Source organism: Euleptes europaea, chromosome 5 (genome assembly GCF_029931775.1).
Source record: "Euleptes europaea isolate rEulEur1 chromosome 5, rEulEur1.hap1, whole genome shotgun sequence".
NCBI classification, from domain to species: domain Eukaryota; kingdom Metazoa; phylum Chordata; class Lepidosauria; order Squamata; family Sphaerodactylidae; genus Euleptes; species Euleptes europaea.
Window position 1 is genome coordinate 72,626,870 of NC_079316.1, and position 21,983 is coordinate 72,648,852.

The 21,983-nt window shown below is 39.8% G+C and overlaps 2 protein-coding genes across 4 annotated transcripts in view; one reads left to right on the top strand and one right to left on the bottom strand.

Annotated features, from left to right (window-relative positions):
* DOCK1 (dedicator of cytokinesis 1) overlaps window positions 1-21,983 on the top strand; it is a 530,876-nt gene that overhangs the window by 207,871 nt on the left and 301,022 nt on the right. The gene's annotated exons all lie outside the window — the stretch shown is intronic.
* The window catches only part of INSYN2A (inhibitory synaptic factor 2A), a 51,677-nt gene that overhangs the window by 23,013 nt on the left and 6,681 nt on the right, over window positions 1-21,983 (bottom strand). Inside the window, exons 2-3 of one of the 2 annotated variants that reach the window (XM_056850274.1) lie at window positions 19,092-20,292; window positions 9,501-9,593 (exon numbers count right to left, since the gene is read on the bottom strand). In XM_056850274.1, coding sequence (XP_056706252.1) covers window positions 9,501-9,593; window positions 19,092-20,292 — 1,294 coding nt within the window. The remainder of the gene's footprint in view (window positions 1-9,500; window positions 9,594-19,091; window positions 20,293-21,983) is intronic. The other variant, XM_056850275.1, reaches the window with a different exon arrangement.

Here is a 21,983-nt window from a genome sequence, read left to right on the forward strand (position 1 = left end):
GAGTTTTGTCTTCACTGCTCTATGTGTATATGCAGAACACTTTCTTCCTTAAGGTTAATAGAGATTTTTGCTCATGAACTGTGTGTACTGGAGTCTTGGTACCTAGAAGGGTTCACCTGATCAGTTGAATAGATGCTATTTAGATTGTCATGTACTTTTAAATCATTTGATTTTGGAATTATAGGTTATCTAGTCAGTAGGTATAGTGAGTTTGAATACAAAGGATTTTGATAACTGGGTGCTTAGTGTATTTATAGACATGCCCTTATAAGTGCAAAAGAGAAAAAAGGAACAGTCAATACAAATCTCAAACTAAATTTGTCAGATTTGAATGTACATACTCCTGTGTGATGTGTGTAAATTATCTGCATTTGCCTACAAATGAAGCCACAGCTAAGAGCAGTAATAAACATATAGTGCTGATAAAAGCAGCATGGAAATCCACAAGGGAAAGATGCCAAACGTAACTCTAAAATGCTAAGTTTAGTTTTAATATAAACAGGTTTATCGGTGTTGAATATTGCTTTGCAAATTGGTCATGTTTCCTTTTGTAGTACAGTAACCACTATGGAATAAACCATGGGTGCAACCTATCAAGCTCTGCTGATGTTAAACCTCCTTTTCACTTCATTGGACTTGCATATCTAGTAGCTCTTTGGAGAAAAGTTAAGTAATCCTAAATTATTCCACATAGCCAACACCAACACAGATATTTTTTTAATGCAATGACTATAATTTAGTACAGCATGCATATATTTTGGTTGTTCTGTGATCTTGCAATGAATTGAGTTTACCATATGAAACATGTCCTTATAAAAAATGACCACATACTGAGTGATGAGAGGGGGCAGAGGTGGAAATCTCCTATGAATGTTGTTAAGTTTCTTTTTTGCAATGGTGCTTGGGAGGAGGTACATTGACCTTTGGAACTACGTCTCTATTTGGTTTTTCACTGTGTCAGCCGGCAGATGATGCAAGAAGAGAAGCTTCTCCAGAATTTCTAGGCCAGCCTTATCTGATTAGCCAACAATAGAGAGCCAGCATGGTAAAGTGGTTAGAGTGCTGAACTAGGACCTGAGAGACCCAGGTTCAAATCCCCACTCTGCTGTGAAAGCTTGGTGGGCGACCTGGGGGTGGGGGCAGTCACACACTCTCAGCTCAACCTACCTCACATTCAGAGGTGCTTTGCCATTGCCTGCCTCCGCATCACGACCCTGTTATTCCTTGGAGGCTTCCCATCCAAATACTTGCCAGGGTCAGGGCTGAGAGTGTGTGACTGGCCCAAGGTCACCCAGCAAGTTTCCATGGAGTGAGTGGGATTTTGAACCTGGGTTTCTCAGGTCCTAGTCCGACACGTTAACCACTACACCACACTGGCTTTCCAAGATAAAGTTTTCCATGTACATATATATCACAAGTATAGGAAGTTTCTTCACTTTGCCTTTGCAGATAAACACTTTCAGTACAGGGCTTATATGATATGGCGTCTTGTTAGCCAGAGTATTTTTATAAAGGTTCTAACAGCTCTGGTCCTCTTTCTGCATCTCCAGGGAATATCAATTTTTCCATTTCTAGAGAATATTCTCATCTGCCTGTCGGATTTCCTTGCAACCTTAAGGATGTGACGATATTATTTCAATCCCTTCAGTATGGTTTTGTGGTAAAGGAGAACAAAAGCAAATAATAGATTGTGGGCAAGTGAACATTGGTACCCATGAGGACAAGATGTGTTTGTCGGAAGATGAGAACTCTCACATTCTGGTTCTTGGGGATTTGTGTTGATTTGATGATGGTAGATCCGCTACTAGGTGTGTTAAGTGTCATTGTCAGGACATGCAGCTTTACAGGAGGGTTCATGCTAACCCTTAAAAATTTCTGCCCTTAATGATTGTCTTACTAAGGACCATGGAGGCAAACGGTGGTAACGAGCTCACAGTAGACTGTCCCTCAAAGATAGAAATTGCACTTTGATTATGAAACATGAAGCCATTTCAGTTGGGGGGACTTGGGTGGTGAGGAACTGGTCCAAGTTTACCAGAAGAAGCATCAATGGCTTCATCTGAAAGCCAGTTGCTCTTGGACTTCTAGCCTTTCAGGAATACATTAGAGAGGAGGACATTTTGATAAACAGAGACAATAACATGGCCAAATGAACAACAATTTTGACTACAAAATAACTGGTCTGGAATAAAAAATTTTTTAAAAACCATGTCATCCATAAACAATCCTCACTGTTGAAGTGGTCAACACTTTTGTTAAGAGATCCAACAAGGTTCAGCAAACCTCAACTCTCCCCCCCATCAAAAAATAATCCAGGCACCCAGGATCTGTGGGAACATATGCTTTGGCTGTTAGATCATCTCTATGGCTTTCTTCTTTAATGTAAACTGATTTCTAAACTAATTCAGATTTAAGCATGAGAGGTAGAGGTAATTCTGATCACAGCATAGTGGCCTCCTTCATATTTAATCTCTTATTGAGAGTATTAATTGCGTTGAGCACAGTTTTAAACTTGTTAGTTCTGTTGGCCTACAGTTCTCTGAGTCTGTAGATTCACAGTTCTGCAAGTCAGAAGTGATCCTTTCCAGTTGTTTGGGCTCAGTCTGGAAGTCCTAAGGATTCCCTCACCCCACTGCTATACGTCAACTGACTCTGCCTGCAACCAACTGGAGGAACTATCTTTATGGTCAGTTGTCTCATAACCCTACAAATGGGAATTCACAGGAAAAGGTAATTGATCTTTCACAGGCTTATTGCTGTGATGATCATTCTTGTGGATTAACATGGCTTTAAAGGTAAAGGTAGTCCCCTTGCAAGCACCAGGTCATTACTGACCCATGGGGTGATGTCCCATCCCGACGTTTACTAGGCAGACTTTGTTTACGGGGTGATTTGCCATTGCCTTCCCCAGTCATCTATACTTTACCCCCAGCAAGCTGGGTACTCGTTTTACCAACCTCGGAAGGATGGAAGGCTGAGTCAACCTTGAGCGAGCTACCTGAAACCAACTTCTGTCGGGATCAAACTCAGGTCATGAGCAAAGCTTTTAACTGCAGTACTGCAGCTTACCACTCTGCTCCTCGGGGCTCTACAACATAGCTTTACTAGTAAAGAATGGTGTACCAAAACCGGTGGCATGTGGTCTCAGCCTTTAGCTGCATATTTCTAATGCAATCACTATGGATCCTTTCATATATTATTGTCTCTCTAAGTTGCATCCAGAGAGTTGAAGAGTGTGCCTCAGGCCGATTTTACTGCATCTTTCCCTTGATCGTTCCTGTTTTTCTCTTTTGGAGAAAAACGCACAACCCAGTTAGTAGATCCTGCTTCTCTTACTAATATGAAGTCAATGGCTGATCATTTTGAATATTGAACATTACCCTAACCTTGCAAGATTAATCCATTCCTGGTTCAGTCTTTCACTTCTTCCTGGGGGGAGGGGAGCCTGCTCCCATTCTCTCTCCAATTACTATCCCAAAGGCCCAGGTGATGTCTGACAGGGTCTCTGAAAAGCTACTAAAATGTTGAAGTGAATTAAAATAATTTCTGAGAATCTATTTCAAAAGTTGAGGGAAAGAAATAGACAACTACTTCATAACACTCCTCCAGAACACCATTAATTCACCATTAAGGATGGCTGATATGAGATGGCTAGGTAATTGAAAGTGTCTATGCTTTCAAGCCCCCTACTGACCCTGGATACCCAGCTCTTTATGATTTCATAAAAAAACAAATATTCTACCTGTCTGTAGCAAGTCTGCAGTTCCCTGTTGCTTTCTTCAAGCCATAATCAGAGGGTTGCTGTGACAATTTTAAATAAAAGGCTGATCATTTACTTCCTAAGTGATATTCTCTTTGAAAGAGTGATCATTAAAGCTTCTCATCTTAGTGCACAGTTTAGAGTCAGCCTGACCCATTTTGTAAAATCTCTTCTCTAACTAGCATGAATGAATTCATCAGAGTAGGTCACCAGACATTCAACGCTAAAGAACAGAAATGAGGACTTTTCAAAACTCTTACATCAAGTTAATTTTTACACAGCTGTACGTTATCTAAATTTTAGGCTAGCGATTCCTGTTCTCAGAAGTAGTGACGATGTTTTAAGATGTTACTTATATTAATTTGTGTTAGACTGTCAGTGTTAAAAAGAGATCCTTCATCAGACTAGTGAGTGAAATACAAAGGAATGTCACCCACCCAGTATTTATTTCTTAAGCTTGCATCCTGCCTTTCTTTTAAAGAGTTCAGGTCAGCATTGAAATCTCGTGACAAACCTGTGAATTAGGTAAGGCAGTGATTTGACCGAGGTTGCTGTTGAGCTGCAACCACACATTGTAGCCACGTAGTACGCCCTCATGAGATTTTACTTCAAAGTAGAGGCAAGCTGCACCTGCCAAACACGGTGACAGAAAATTAGAGTTAATTCACACATTGTGTTTGTCCAGTCAGCTGGTCCCCAACTTTTACTGGTTTATGACCAGCAGCTCCCTAAGACCTTCCTAGCCCTAAGCCACTGATGCCAGGAATTGTAACTGGGACATTCTCCATGTAAAGGATGAAAATATGTCTCCCTTACTTGTGTGATGTGTGAACCAGGCTATCATTAGTATGGTCAACAGGAAGTGTGGTGTAGTGGTTAAGAATCTGGAGAACAGGGTTTGATTCCCCACTCCTTCACATGAGCGGCAGACACTAATCTGGTGCACTGGGTTTGTTTCCCCACTCCTACACATGAAGCCAGCTGGGTGACCTTGGGCTAGTCACAGTTCTCTCAGAAACCTCTCAGCCCCACCTACCTCACAAGGTCCCTGTTGTGGGAAAGGGAAGGCAATTGTAAGCCACTTTGAGACTCCTTAAAAAGTAGAGAATAAGCAGGTTATAAAAACCAACTTTTCTTCTTCAGGTTCTGGGATTGCAGTCACACTTTTCCTTATTAGTTTTCATGGGTACTTATCTCAGCATGGCTGAGATCAGGTTTTCCTACTTTTGTCATCCCAAACGGCTTGTGGGTAAAAAAGGTTATAATATATTTTCTTAATTGGTCCTCTATGAATACAAGCAGTAAAGGAGTTAGTTACCCATTTTTGATGATCTCCAGAGCGCTACAGAATAAATGAAACCTCTGTAATAGAATTAGGAATTCCTTCCGTAGTCCAGAGTTGTGTTCTTAAAATGTCTTGTTGTAAGGCTTGCATTATACTATGCTGGTGAGATGAGATTAAACTTAACAAGGCTGCAGACTTCAACCGCTGGTCCAAATGCCTTGTTGTTATGAATACTAATCTTATGCAAATTTACTTAGTCCTGCTGACTTACTTAGTCAGGCTTACTTCCAAGTAAAGGAACGCAGGAGTTCAGTTTTAATCATTTTGCTTGCTCCAGTCATAAAAATCTGACTCTGAAAGGACAAATGTCAAATCTTGTCTGAAAGCTAACATAGAGAACTTGCTGGAAGTGTGCTGCCATTATTACTGGCATTTTACTGTGCAAACAGGGGGCCTGCAAGGACTTGTAGGCATTTTACCCCCTCCACTGTTTCCTCATTTCCCCTCCCCCAAAGTTCCCATAGCCTCTCCCCTGTTCTTGCTTCCTTCTCTTCTGCCCATCCACTAGCGAAAACGACCTTCTTCAGCTATATTTATTTACTTCATATATACCCCATCTTTCTCCCCAATGGGGAATCAAAGCAACTTATGTCATTCTTCTCTCTTTCATTTTATTCTCCCAACAACCCTGTGCAGTAGGTTAGGCTGAGTGTGGCTAGTACAACATTACCCAGTGGACTTCCACAGGAGAGTGGGGATTAAACCTAACTGAAACTCTAACCACTACACAACACTGGCTTTCATGGGGTGGCTTCTGTTGAAATTCAGCGAGCATGTAGTAATAAATTGCCTGTGGTTGCTGTCGGGCCTGGCCCCAGTGAGTCCTTCCTCAAAGGCCAAAACTGCTCTGACCTATCCACCTGCCTTTTACTGACAGAAACCAAGGCTTAAAGCATAGTGCCCATGGGTGGAGCCAGGTAGGGCTTTTGCCCAGCAAGGCTTCTGATTTACTATTGGAGATCTGATGGGCTGTGCAGTTTTTATCCAAAATGTTGTTTTGGCAGCAATGCCGGCACAGCACAAGGGCTTATACTGTGTTACTGAAGTTAAACTGTGGCAATCATTTTGTGGCTGGCTCCAGCTCCTGCGGCAGCTATATTGTGGCAGCTATTCTGTTGCTGTGCCCACCGTGCTGCATCAGAATTCCAAGTGTGCCCGCGGGCTCAAAAAGGTTGGGGACCCCTGGCTTAAAGGCTAACAATATTGTTGTGGTTACCTAGCAGCGGCCATTGGAAAGGCCTTCAATTCTTAAAGCTACAGGTGCTGCTTCTGTTCTGTAGGAGGTTAAACCCCCCTTTTTATTTCAGATTTTTTTTTAGAGACCTGAGGCTTTTTTCTGGTTTCTAGAAAGAGCTGTCTTGTTTGTTCATATTTAAGCATCCACAGATAAGACCATGTTGAGAACTGGCTATATTGATTGGAGAATCTTATGAATATCCATGTTCTGTAAGGTGGAGGGCTGAGTTTGAAAAGCATTGGAACTTAAAAACAAATTTAAAAAATGAGAATGCATAGCCCGACTGAAAAATTGCAGGCTACTTAATCTGGCTTTTATCTGAATTTCAGTTATCATGCACATTGAAGTATTGTTCTAAATTCTTCTGTTTTCCTCCACTGGAAGGAAGTAGAAAATTTATAACAATCTGAATTTACAAGTACCACTTAAAAAAAGACGTTTAGACCCTTGCTGTTATTTTCTTGTGTGAAAAACAGAAAGGCTTTGCCTGAGCAAAAAACAGGGTCTTTTGAATACACTGATACTTGGTTTCTGAATAAATCTATGGTCACACAAGAAGGTTAACTTACAATTGTGTTTCAACTTTCCTGCATATGTCATTTCAGTTTTGGTCAGATTTGCATTATTTCTGGGCCTTTCTTAATCCCCAAATATTTGGTTGCACAAAAGAGATTTTCCCCATGCTTTGTTGGCAAACAATTAAGGCTGCAGTCTTAACACTTTCCTGGGAGTAAGCCATATTGAATAAAATGGGACTTAATTCTGAGCAGACCTTGTCAGGCTTTCTCCCTGTTTCTTTCCTCCTTGAAGGTAGTTTTGCTCGCATGAGCTATCTGCACTGTAACTGTTTGAACTTAGGCTTTTTGAATTCTGGGAGGCACCTTTGTTATGAGATCTTGACTGCTACTGCTGGTAGTACACTATTTATTTACATATTTATTAATTTATTTAGATTTTTTTTATGCCGCCTCTCCAGGAACTTGCCTGAGGTGGCTTACAAAAGCTTTTTTTAAAAACCCATAAAAATATTAATTCAAAACTCAGGCCAACATAAAGACTATTAAAACCGGCCTCTGAGAGGTTAGAATAACACTTTTCAGACTTTTTGATATTTGAAATGATATTTGAAAAAAAACATTCCTTAATGCACTAAACTGTATTATAGTGTTGACATGCAGTGATGTGTGGTATGGAAATAGTGTGTACTGGTTCCTGCCTTCACAATATTTCAATTCAGTGATTCTTTCAATCGGAGGGTTAACTGTTATATGTTGGTATGCCCAATTAAATGATCTGATGTCTGGACCACAGATCTGGAAAGCCTACCAAGTTGCCTGGATACTAGAATGCTAGTTTTTGCCCCAAGGGTAAAAGAACCACTCAATTTCAATGGGTTTTAATTATTATGTACAGTTATTCCTCCTAGCAAAACTAATAACCAAAAGTAGAGTTAAATAGGTTTGAGAAGCATTTTAATAGGAAGATGGAATTTTGTAACCTGGGAAGGTATGTTCTTTTCAGAATAACTACAAAATTAAGGGGAAAAATTGCAGCAGCTGCTGTTACTACCTTGGGCATTATCTCAGAAAGCATGAAAAATGTTCATCCTCTAGGAAGGAAATTTATGACGCCAGCAAAAGGGGCAGCACGACTGAAAGAATGTTCAAGGAAGTAGCCACTGCAGGCAAAAAAGTCAGCATAGCACAAGCTTACATGGAATTATTTTTGTCTTGACAAGGAGGAGATGTCCAAATAGATTTGCGGTATTTACTGTAAAACAGTGAATTGTTGCTGCCTTCGAGCCATTTTAGCACATTTGCATTCAAGAAAGATCTATAAAAAAATGCATCCACAGCATTATGGCTAGAATACTTTGGGGAAAAGGAAAGGATACTTCAGTATGTTAGTATATGTCAGCAAACCAAACCAAACATAAAGACGTGTGAAAACCATGCTAAAGAAAGCAAATACCGTAACCTATCCTAGATTACTCAATTGTGCAATGTCAGAGTACAGTAGTCATCAATAGCTAAATAATATTTTAGTAGCTGTCATAAAAAATACTAGTTTTGTTTCTATACATACACACAGTGAAGGATTTTTGCTTTTGGATGTTTTTGGTCACTATCTGGAATTTTTAGCCCTCCCTCCCTCCCTGTTGAATGCAGCCTGTCCCTGAGTAATCCACCCTCACACCGACTGAATGCAGTAGATTTGTGATTCTGTGTCTGTGGATTCTGACTGAAGTGAAGGGAATGGCTTAGCTGAATTTGTTGGATCCCTTGTTTTGCCAAGCAGGTCTACGGGTCTCGCCGCTCACATGGCACAAAGTGTCTCCTCTGCCCCTGTGCTAAGCAGGTACCTAGAGAGCAATGGGAAGCGATCAATTCATATTTAACTGTTTATATAAGCACTCTCTTGGGTGTATACGTGCAGCGCATCTGGAACCATATTACATCGTAGAAACTATAATTCCCATGCATAGCATTATGCTTGGATCCTTCATCATCTGAATTGGGCCTTCTCTTCTCTTAGGAATTTTCCTAAAGCAACACACAGGTATCAGAGGGGCTGTAGCTCAGTGGTAGAGCATCTGCTTGGCATGCAGGAGGTCCCAGGTTCAATCCCCAGCATCTCCAGTTAAAGGGACTAAGCAAGTAGGTGATGTGAAAGACCTCTGCTTGAGACCCTGGAGAGCAGCTGCCGGTCAGAGTAGACAATACTGACTTTGATGGACCAAGGGTCTGATTCAGTATAAGGCAGCTTCATGTGTTCAACATGAAGCCCACAATCTGTGCTGAGACCACTACATCCTGATTTATGTGTATTATGGCACCAGTGGATGCCAAACCCTCAAGTGACCTTGAGGTGTGATTTGCAGGGGGATATGTTTGGTAATTCCATGCAGAATTTCCCATAGGAGTCTGGCTGAATAAACTTCTGAATTACTGAATCCTGTTTGCAGTTTTCTTAGTTTTCTAAAAATTTCTTCACAAGGATTGTATTAACCTTCCTGTTTTTGTTTGTTTAAAGACAGCCTTACAATATTAGATCAATGTCATAACAAAATTTCTTACTTCACCTAAACCTTAAACTTAGTTGAAATAATTTGTAGTTGATTTATAGCAATCCAGTCACACTGATAGTAAAAGACTTACTTTAATGGATCAAGTCTCAACAAATGAGAAGAAGCTTTCATTACATAGTCAAGGTCCGATTTCGACATAAGGTTTTTCCCCATGGAACAAAATCTGTGAAAGAATACATGTGAAAAAATTATGTAGGATTCAAAATCCATATGGATTTTGTAGGAGGAAAAACTGGTGAGGAGTGAGCAGCGATTTTTGCAGACCCACGTAATGTTTTTCACATATATTTCACCATACATTTTTTCTACAGAGGAGAATCACTACTTTGGATTTAAATAAAAATCCTAGCAGCTGATAAGTTTTAGAATAAAGTTGGTGGAGAAATGCACATGAAGAATTACAAGATTAAGAGAGACCCTGTGTGTAGTGGCAGAGACACTGAGTTGAGGGAAATATTGCCTTGCTTTTCTGCAGGACTGAAGTTGATTGTTTTAAATCATCTTATCCCAGTGGTAGATCATAGCTTAAAATGTTCCTTTTGTTCTCAGTGTAGCTTTTGACTGCAGGCAATCTGGACAATGTTTTCAGAGAGCAGGCCTAAACCTGGAATGGCGTCCAATTCAACAGGACCGTATGTTCATGCATGAGGGATAGCATGCATGAACGTTCAGAGCTTTTTCTGTAACTTTACATACAGTTTTACTATCAATAAGCTACTTTTAAAACCACACGACAACATGGCTCACTGGATGTGAGGTCTGCAACAATACAAATTGGAGACCAAACCTCACTTGTGTTCGTATAAACTTGTTTTGTTTGCTTGTTACTGGACAACATTTTTATTTTTAAAAAACTCAACCTTATCTCTAAAGAATGGGATATTTTCTGGAATTTAATAAACTAATGGGTTTCAAGAGCAGTTTGTGTGTGTGTGTGTGTGTGTGAGTGTGTGTAAAGTGTTGTCAAGTCACAGCCAATGTATGGCAACCCAGTAGGGTTTTCAAGGCAAGAGACTAACAGAGGTGGTTTGCCATTGCCTTCCTCTGCTCAACAACCTTGGTATTCCTTGGTGGTCTCCCATCCAAGTACTAACCATGGCCAACCCTGCTTAGCCTTCTGAAATCTGATGAGATCAGGCTAGCCTGGGCCATCCAGGTCAGGGCCAAGAGCAATTTCCCTCCTCCAAATTCCAAGAAGTGCTGGATTTGCTTATAATCACTAAGAAAGCATGTGCATTTTCATGATCTAAAGTCCATACAGTGGTTTTTCTAGGTGATTATTTTGAATGATTCTAGGTGATTATTTTGAATGAATCCTCCTTTTTATACGGGATGTGATAGACATCTTAGGTCACTGCTGCCTGTCTGGGAACTTGGAACTCTAATCCACTATTCATATTGACCAAATAATCATGGTATAGTTTACTTATCCAAGAATAGAAAAGGGGTTAGTAAAGACTTTGTAGTCATCCAAGGGATCTTTTGCACATTATAAACTTCATTCAATTATGGAAATTAAATTTAAATTAACATCTAGATGACACATGCGAAGAGTGAACTGCTACACCAGAACAATTTTATGCTAGCTACCTACGGTGGTCACACACAAGAATTCATCTGGAGCATGTTAATTGTAGTGTTTAATTTTAAAATGAATGCATTTCAAAGTAATTCACGTGGGCTAAATAAATAATTGCTGTTGATGCATAATCAAATTGACCTTCCCCTCCCATGTAGTATTTTTGTCGTGACGATGTGTAGTATAAAGAAAATTGTTGCTTTCTCTGTTGAGCGGAAAGTGGTGATTACAGATTGCTTGCTCTTTACATGCCTGTAATTTTATTATGTTGTTTAAATCTCTTTAAATATTTTAAAGGCTTCTTGTAGTGTTTGGAAATACAGATGAAATCTTTATAATGAGCCTTGCATTGAAAAAAGGAGTCCTGGTTTCTTCCTCTTCTTTTTAATGCTAGGTATGCAATTTTCTATGGTGGGTTGTTTGTATGAACTGCTACTAATAAACAACTCCTATGTTTCCTGTGATTAGAAATATTTCCTCAAATCCTCCTTTTCCACATTCTTTGAAAATTACACAGTGATTCAAATAGTACCTAGAAGTGAAAGAGACATATTAATGTCTCCTGAATACTGCCAGGCTTGAGGGTTTGGAAAATTCTGTTTCCTGGTTAAAGTATCAGCATGTAAGCCAGAAGGTGCAAAAAAAGAAGAAGAAAAAGGGGGGAAACCCCAGTCATTTACTTGGTGTTGACTAGAACTGCTCTCCCTTCTGCATTTGTTCTGCAATGTGTTTTCAGCATCCTCACGGATGATAGTTTATTATCATTCAACATTGAGGATGTAGAACTGAAGTTCCAAAAAGTAAATAGATACCCAGAGAGTGATTTCACTAATGTTCGCAATGCTGACATAGTTGTTTATCAGTACAGACAAACTCAGCATCGTTCAAGGCCTCCAGCGGGTTTGTGAAAAGAAGTCCACTAAGCATTAATTTTCCAGTCTCATTAAAGCAGTTATGAGCTGTAACTGGGAAAGTATCAATTATTAGGTTTGCTGTGTTTGGTTGTTTAAAAAAAGATATTAAGTAGCACAAACATTTGTTAATAATTGAAAGCTAGAGTAGTCATACTAGGCTTGTAAAATGCGAAATAAATTTGCTGGCTTTTGTAAATTGGGGGAAAATTTTTTCCTTCTTCGATAACCACGAAACCATTTTTAAATTATTATTTTTTACAGCCACATGAACATACACGAAAACAGATCAGGACAATATATCAAGCTGGTAGTCTAGCATTCTCTGAGGTTAGGGAAGCTGTTTTTATTCTCCTTTTTATGATGACGAAGAAACAGCAATGAAGAAATTCACACAGTATAAAACTATGTGTGTGCCTGCAGAATAGAATACCGATAATAATTTTGTGCTGGGCTACACTGCAGTCTGCCATAAAGCAAACATGCATGGTATTGATTTGCAAACACTGCTCTTAGTGCTGCATGTGTTTCTGTCCCCTTTACCTATAACTAGGGTTGCCAGGCAGGAGACTGGGAGGGGTGGGGACATAAAGGGGTGGCCAGTGGAAACTGTGGCGTCACTTCCAGGAAAAACCTGGAAGGTAAAACCATAGAGTTTTCAGTGATTCTCAGAGAGGACTGACATTACTTATGTGTTTTCCATGGAAATGAAGTTACACCATCAGCACAATGGCCATTTTTGTTACTTCTTCTGCTGCTCTACGCAGAACGTGAAACAAGAGAGGGGCAGAGCATTCTTTGCCCCCACTAGGGAACTGGCAACACTACCTATAAGACAGTGGAATATCCTTCATTAAAAGGCTGCTAGTGTTGGAAAAATACTTTTCTAGCTTTTAAACAATATTTAAGCATAAAGAAATGTAATTACAATTAATCTGTATTGAATTCCAACTGTAGCTGCGTTGATATTACTGGCTGATGCTGACTGATAGCAGCTGCACTACATGAATTAGGTGATCACTTGTCTGTAAAAGGCAGTAAACAGTCTGTCTCACCTCAGACACATAGGAGGGAAGGGGAATAGTTAAGAAGAAGGAGGGCTGGTTTTGATATGCTTACGTTCTCTACCACTTAAGGGAGAATCAAACGGCTTACAATCTCCTTTCCCCCCCCCCACAACAGACACCCTGTGAGGTAGGTGGAGCTGAGAGAGAACTGTGACTAGCCCAAGGTCACCCAGCTGGTTTTGTGTGTAGGAGTGGGGAAACAAATCCAGTTCACCAGATTAGCCTCCACCTCTCATGTGGAGGAGTGGGGAATCAGACCCGGTTTTCCAGATCAGACTCCACCGTTCCAGTCCACCGCTCTTAACCACTATACCATGCTATACCATATATCTGTATAATAATGGTATGACTAGTTCTTTGATATTGCTGTTTTGGATTAAGTATCCTTTTGGAACTTGGCTACCAAAGATAAGAAGTCAGGAGTAGTCTTGAGGCAGGTGTGGATGAATAACCTACAAATTGATGAAATAGTTTTGTCCCATCCCTCACAGTGTGAGAAAATAAGAGCTTGAGTTTAAAATGTCTATTATGGAGGATTGGAGAAATCAACAGTTAACATTTCCTTATCATGTTGTTCAGTGTTTCACTTGTTGGCACCAGTTGACTCCTTCATGTTGAACAGTCACAGTGCTCATTAAAAAATGACAGTTTAAAAAGCAAACAAAATCCGCTACCCACACGCTAGACAATACTAGGTGCCAGGTTGCCATGGGACTTAGAAATTTCATTGTGGTGCCTAATATTTTTGACAGTGATTTTTTTGTGATGTGCCTCAGCAATCCTTGGCACAAGTTTAAAGTTCATTTATTATTTTTCATCAAAATATGTTATGTTTTGAATAAAATAAATGTGCATAAACTTTAATTCACACTATTTAATGGTGAAGGGTTAATTCATTCCGTAAGTAGTTGTTTTCTATACTGCTGGCACTATTAAATTAAACGGGGCTTTTTAAAGCAGTTTCAGTTTTATGAGAAAAGGGGGGAGAAGTGATATTAGCATTAGAAGACAGCTTTTTGTTGTGATGACAACCATGATTGCCCCTATATTTGTTTATATGCTACATAATTAGCATTAATTAAATGACAAGGAGCTGTGAAAAGAGGGTAGAATCAAGTTTTATGGTGGCAATAATAAAAAAGTGGTCATTAAAATACACAATCCTGGAGACTGAAAAATTAGTATGGTTCCTAAATTTTTGGGCTAGCTCCTAGATCCAAAGAAAATCAGTTGAAGTCTGCTGTAACTCAAATGGTTTAAGATCCTTTGGTATCCTAATATGGATTCTTTGTAAACATAAATTTAAATGTCACATTTGTTGGTTAGTTCTTCTTTTCAGTGCACATGTCTAATCACTTTGCCTGAGTCATGCAAATGTTTGTGTGAACAGATGGCATTAAAAGAAATCACAATCGCTGTACAACTGCCTATTTAAAAATTATAAATTGTCTTTTTTTGGCCCTTTATATGTTGGCTAGTGTGGATATTCATACATTTTCCTGATCCACTTGGGAATCTCTGTTCTTCTTAAATTAACACGAATCCAGTCATATATAAAAGTGTTTCTCAAACTTTGACTGTCTTTCTAAACTTGCCTGGTCTTCTTCCAACTAAGCACCAACTATCCATTTCATAGGCAAATGTACAGAAATAATTGCACATAGTTACTTACATCGTTACAACACTGCTATCAGGAGGGGGAATATAACAGGCCATCTCCCACAGCAGATGGGAAATATCCCACTTTTAAAACCACACAGAGTAAAGCTTCAAATCTTCATAAACACCCCTAATCCCAAATCAGGTTGGGATGGTGACTCCCATAAATCCATTGTGGATTCACGATGACCTCTGGCAGATGGTACTGAGCCTAAATTGGATTGTGGAGGAGGCAGGAAGTTTTGACTTGCCTCAGCAGTCTCTCCTTTCCTAGAACTTTATCCTATAGGGTGGTGGTTGCCAAACTTTTTAAACTTGCTTACCCCTTGGCAGCCCATTTCCATAAATTGTACCCCTCACATTACCAAAATGTTTGTAATTAATATAATTACTGTTATTTCAAATGCCTTTCCCTGCCATTATTCAATGGTTTTCGCCTACCCCTAAATGTCCTGGTTCGTACCCCTGGGAGTATGTGTACCCCAGGTTGGGAACCACTACTTTAGGGGGAGGGGATACCTCTCAATTTGATCACCTGAGCTTTAACAACGTGTATGGCAACAAAAGAGGGGAGAAGAAAAATAGCGAGATATATCAGTACAAAAGTCATGAGTAGGGAACAGTGTACACATTTCAAAAGCACAACCCAGCTGCACTGGCACGGACATTGGTTCCAGCATGGTGCTTATCGCTACAATTGCCCCCAGCATAGAAACATTCACACTTGACAGTGATAAATACTGTGTTAATCCAAACACTGTTAATTTAACTTAATGTTATACTCCCATCTTTTACATCGCTATAGAATGCAAGTGGGAGCCCTAAGACTATAATTGCTACTTTGTTTGGAAAAAAGGTCTCCCCTGTTGGATTATATTGTTGCATTTACCACCTTCCATTCCTACATCAATAACTAAAATGAATCAGGCCTTTGCTGTCTGCTTTCTTTAAAAAAACAACAATAAGCCTGTCCAACACTCCACAGTGCGTCTTTCTCCCTTAGAAAGTACATGGTAGAATAAGCACTACACAAACTTACTCTGTCTGCTGGAGAAAGTAATATATAATTTTCTAGTGATTATTAAGAAATGTTTTAAAATTTAAGGTTTCCTAAAGCAACTATCTAACATCTTTCTCTTGCCTCTGTTGTGTTAAAACCTGGGTGATGTGGTGTGTCCAGTGCATATGAAGTATCCTATTTCCATTCTGGAAGTCACATTATATCAGTGGTTTTCAAGTTGTATTTTAAGATACTTCAGGGTTCTTCAATAGTTCCTCATGGGTTCATCAAAGAGATCTGGTAGGCAGCTTTCCTTCAAAGATAGCTAGTCCATCTTCTTCAGCAGCACTCCTTGGATATACATTCTAGATCATAAAAGACAGTGGCGCAACTAGCAAGCTTTGCTAGAGTCCTGTAAGCCCTAACAGTTCTCTTCAAACTGTTCAGAAATGGGACTTCTTCTTTCACTCTTTTATTTTTTTGCCAGCAAGTCACAGCTGACTTATGGCAACCTCCTGGTGGGGTTTTCAAGGCGAGCGACATTCAGAGGTGGTTTGCCATCACCTGCCTCTGTGTCACAACCCTAGTATTCCTTGGAGGTCTCCCATCCAAATACTCGCCAGGGTCGAGGCTGAGAGTGTGTGACTGGCCCAAGGTCACCCAGCAAGTTTCCATGGCACGAATGGGTATTTGAACCTGGGTTTCCTAGATCCTAGTCCTGACACTTTACCCACTGCCCCATGCTGGCTCTCCTTTCCCTCTTTATCTCTGTTTAATTCAGATGTAACACCAAATTATGAAAAGCCTTGTGTTCATATTTTCCCCTCCCCCTCATTTGGTTACTCTGTCTTCACCGCTAACCACAGTTTGCCATTATTGATGTAGTGGCAAATGAATGTTTCCACCAAAGAATAACCCTAATTCACTCATAGCAAGTTAACAGGGAGGAGGGCATGCTTAAGCACAGGGTTCACTCATACAGTGCCAACCCATGATTTAGCATTACATCTGGAAAAGTGACTCTTTTTTCTTAGGGTAGATATCCACTGCAGACATACTGGTTTTCCTCCTTGGGAGGAACTGTAATTTGTGTGTGTGTGTGTGTGTGTGTGTGAACTCAAGAGAATTCCTAGTATCACTACCAAATTGCAGTTTCTAGGATTGGGCTGGCATGAGAAGGGGTAGGGAGAAGCCATGCCAATTAAAGTAGTCTAGAATCAGGACAACTGTGTACTGTAGTCACCCTAGCTCTCTCCCTCCTTTAAGTAAAAGTTGTAGTGCCATTGATATGGCCCATTTTAGGCTAATCTACTGGTCGTGGCTCACTAACCAAAGTTCAGTGTTCTTGATTCAATGCTTTGAAGACATTTCTGGGATTTCTGTGGCAAACACTCAAGGATTTCTTGACAGATGAGTCAGTATGGTTCAGGTTTCTACAGGGCAGAAAGTTTGAAGACCAAATGCTACATATAATGTTTGTTTAGCTGTTAGATAATAAGTGGTTTTTCCAAAACTCCTTCAGTGACCTAGAAGCTTTTAAATCTCAAGTGCATAGGGGGAGACAGTTAAGCCAAGTTCTTTAATGATATCTGGAGTGGTAGCAAATGCATTTTGACAGTTTTGACTCTTCACAAAATGGTTCATGCAAGTAGAATAATTGTGAGGGGGCAATCTAACTGAAGTAGATCTCTGTGATTGTCAATAACTTGCACACTGACAAATAGCATAAATCCATTCCAACTTAAAATCCATTGAATACTAGTTAAATTTAAGGATCCTTGTGATCTGCAAGAAATCTAGCATCATTGTCAGTGTAACTTGTAAGTCTGGTCTTTACAGTAAACATATGGAAAAGATATGCATTTGTTCTCTGAAAAGCTAGTTTTGAAAGGAAAGAAACTAGCAGAGATTCCTAATTTGAGAAATTATTGATTAAATAATTTACGGTTAAACACAAAAAGATCCAAAATTAGAGATTAATTTGTTTTCTATATTATCCATCCGCACTTCAAACTGAAACCAGAAAAGGACTTTTTAAATAAATGATAACTCTCTAGAAACCATATTTAACTCATTTTTATCTGTTCTTGATAATGACCAAAAGGAACGTTATCTTTAGAATCTATGGTGCAACTAGGCTTTGAGAGAATTTCTCCCAATGCAGATTACAAAGAAATGATAGCTAGTTTAGGTAAACTGAGAGACTCAACATTACCATTTAAAAGCAGAGTGTTCTATTAGAATCACTTAGGATGTGAGGTGACCTAGTAGCTGGAAATTCAGAATGCTATTTGAAAAATTCTGTAACCTGGCCTGAGCCCTGGGAATATGGCAGGCTATGCAGTAAATGAATAAATGATGTCAAACTTTGGGGTCAAGCCACAGTCATGTTAAAATGTTGACACACCTTGATTCTGTGCTGTAAACTGAGTTTATGCTTATTGTGTTCCCTATTCAGGAGTCTCAAGCAAAGGATGCAGATATTACTAGTTTTAGGAAACTATAATGAATAAATGCCGGAATGTTTTCCAGAATGGGAGAAACTAGGGCTGTGCAAAACATTCAGGGAGTATGGAGGTGTCTGAAACATACAATCACTAATTTGAAAAGTATGTGTGCCAGAATGCAACCATTGAATTAACTAGGAAATAAATACAATGCATCTTCAAAGGGGTGAAAGGAAGAGAATGCATACGAGATGCCAAAAGAACAAAAGTTACAATTATCAGATAAAGACTTAATTAGCTGAGTCTGAATAAATGACTATGCTTGTACACATAGAGCTGAGTAACACTTACATAGTAAATGGTGAAAAAAAGAAACATTAATGCATATTTAAAATAGTCTGTAGGCATTCGAGTTCTATCAAATGAAACTGCTGTATGTTTTGGACAATTTCTGATTTAGTTGAATGCTTTCCTGTTGCCTACAGTACTAATCTCCTGAACAATTTCTGGGGTAACTGGATGATGATACTATTAAGTTCAGACCTGCCTCAAATCAAAGGGTCATTTTAGAACTATGATATTTTAATTTTACTAACCTTTTGGAAGCAATTATGTTGATGTCAAAGGCATGCTTATTTACAAGCACAGCTGTACTAAAACTGAAAGTGTTTTATACACATTAGAAACAAATGAAACAGACTCAAGGTCATTCTGCAGCATTAGTATATTAGTGTCAAGCTAGACACTGAATTATGTATTGCAGGTATAGTGAGTCAGGTGCAACTACTTCATGAAAATAAAGTAATTCAGCAAGATAATACATAAGCAGTTACGTCTACTTTTATAGCAGTTCTAACATGTTTTGGAGTGGGGGGGAAATCTGAGGATGCATAAAATGTAATTGAAACTGTAAAATGCTAAGTGGAATTCTGTTCAGCTATAAACAGTTTTAGCAAATGAAATGACCATGCATGTTAAAGACTGTAAAAGCAGCTTACCCTTCTCTGTGAGCTTCTCCTTTTTCCAGCTCCTGAATAACCCCCAGCAAGACCTTTATGGTTTCCTGGCTAGAGCTGATCAAGTTCTCCATCATCTGTAGCTGTGCTTTCAAGTCTACCACTTCTGTGTGAGGCACAATTTGTTGACATCCTTCACTCACAGCAACTGCTGTCTGACAAGGCTGATTTCCTTCCATGGGTGAAACATGTATCTGAAGGGTCTGTTCATTACATTCGGTCGACTGGCACTGTGCCTGCGTCGAACAGGCCTGAGCTGCACTTACAGCTTGTGATTGCAGGCCATTAAGATGCACTGTTCTTTTTCTGTCCTCCTCAGCCAGGCACAGAGACCATTCATTCCCTGCTGCAGAATTCTGCAGATCAGCCTGCGAGGTGTGCGAGCCGGATGCAGGCAAGTAGACGGAAGCTACTTCGGTCTTGAACACTTTTCCATGGGTGGCTGGATTAGCCTCCTCGTTCCCCAACGGCCCTGTGTGGTGTTTTGCTTTGTCATGCAGCTGGTAATCAGGCTCTTCTGAAACAGAAGCTGCTGAGTTTTGAAGAGAAGGAGGTTCTTTAGTACAGCTGTGCAAATCAGTGCTTCTACATGTCTCTGAGCAGTTGTCACTAGAAGGCTGCTCTATTGCATTCATCCGTTCGTTAGCATGGGAAATAAACTCGGCTGTCACAAATCCAGTGACTTTCTTGCTACACTGAGCAGCCTCCCCTGAGATTCTGCTGTCTTTATCTTTAACATCTATTAGGAATCCATTGTTTTGACTGGGAAAAGTGTCAACAGAAGCTATGCTTTTGATGATATTCCCTTTTTTCCGGTCCAAAGGGAATGTCTGGTAACACTTTTTAAGTTCAGGTGAAGTCTGAACTCCTGTACTTTTAGTAACATTAGGGATTGATCTCCGGGCAGGCACTGTCATATATTTCCGGTAAGCTGCTCTGTAAGTGATGGGCTTTGCTTCCTTTTTGTCTGTCTGCTGTAATGTAGAAAGTTGCTTGTCCCTCTGCTCGTTCTGGGCCTCGCAGATGTCTTTGAATCTCACCTGTAGGGCTTTGTTCCTTTTCTTGATCTGCCGATTGGAATCCAGTGCATATTTCATCTCTAAGGCAAGCGATGTTGCTGGATCAACTTCACTTTCAGAGGCTGTAAGCAAGCATTTGCTGGGGTCTTTACTCACCATGGTTCCTGTATTCAAAAACAGTTTTTAGGAAGAATTTTAACTATAAATCCTTGTGCTTAATTTAAATATCCTGAGTTTTTTTTTCAAGTTTTGGGTCTCCTATATGCTGGGGGGAAAATCCCCAGATAGTCCCCCCCCCCACATTATAATATGTGATTCTTATTTTCTGTTGAACTGGTATATTCTCATAGATAATGCTGGGTTTGAAGCTGGTTAGCTGGAATTAACTGAGTTATGGATGTGGATGAACAGTGGACAGCTTTGGAGAGAGAATAATGATGGTAATACCTAGTATTAACCACTGCACCACTACATGTGGTGTAGTGGTTAAGAGCGGTGGTTTGGAGTGGTGGACTCTGATCTGGAGAGCCAGGTTTGATTCCCCACTCCTACACATGAATGGCGGAGGCAAATCTGCTGACTGGATTTGCTTCCCCACTCCTACACATGAAGCCAGCTGGGTGACCTTGGGCTAGTCAGTTGTTTGAGTTCTCTGCCCCACCTACCTCACAGGGTGTCTGTTGTGGGGAGGGGAAGGGAAGGTGATTGTAAGCCGGTTTGATTCTTCCTTAAGTGGTAGAGAAAGTCAGCATATAAAAACCAACTCTTCTTTTTCTACCTTTTAGGAGGTCCACACTGCTTTATCTACATTATCTTAGGAATCTGTACACTATCTCTGTCAGGTCTGTATTACTGCCTCCACAATGAGCCAGTGGGAACCGTATTTAACTTGGAATGCAATTCTGTGGGTGATCTTGGGCTAGTCACCAAGTTGAAGCCTAACTTACCTCACAAGTAAATGCAAAAAGGATCAATGGATAGTATTTTCTGTGATATTTAAATGGACTGGACAGTCACAGCCTGTATTGGGAAACCCCCCCCCCCCCGGAGTGCCCTGCAACTGCTAATCAGGTTAGCTATGTTTTCCGTTAATACTATAGGGATATTAATTTGCCTACAGGGAAGGAAATTGGTGAGATAGCAGTTATGAATATCAGCTGCTAAAATTATGTAAAAATGTTATATATCACTAAAGACACTTAAAGCTTTACCAGTCAAAGGGGGAATGGTCTTCATTTTGCAGAGATTGCCATTAAGTAATGCTGACTTTCTGTAATTTAACACTTTCTTGCAGGCACATTTTACCACTCTTATCTCCCTAGAGGCCTCTCGTTTATTAGGATCAGAATTCAGTTGGCTATACTGAATTTTTTAATGATTTTTTAATTAACGTCTGAAGAGATTACATAGAACGCCATACTATAAAATATAAGTATTCTAATATACGTAGATGTGAATGTGTGACCAGTAATTTTACAATGGAACTTAAGCTATGTGGGGGTTTGTTCCTGTGATTCAGTATATTGGGGGATGCAGCTCTGTTTGAGCAATCATCTGGATTTTGGTGTTTTTCTTTTCTTCTTCCCTGCATGCAAAGCCAGTGGCTTTGTTAACTGCTTTCCATGGCAATGGAGCCATCTGAATGCCAAAGAATCAGTACTGTAGAGGGAAAAGATTATTTTGCTATATCCAGTTTTTGTAGCGAAATCTCATTTTTCATGTGTCAGGTTTAAATAAGAAAATCTTAATTGAAAAAGGAAAAACATGGCGCTTTGTGCTGTGTATTTAATATTCATAGTGTATTCAATTATTAAAAGTAGCTAAGATGATGCAGGTGGCTGCTCAGTTTTATTCA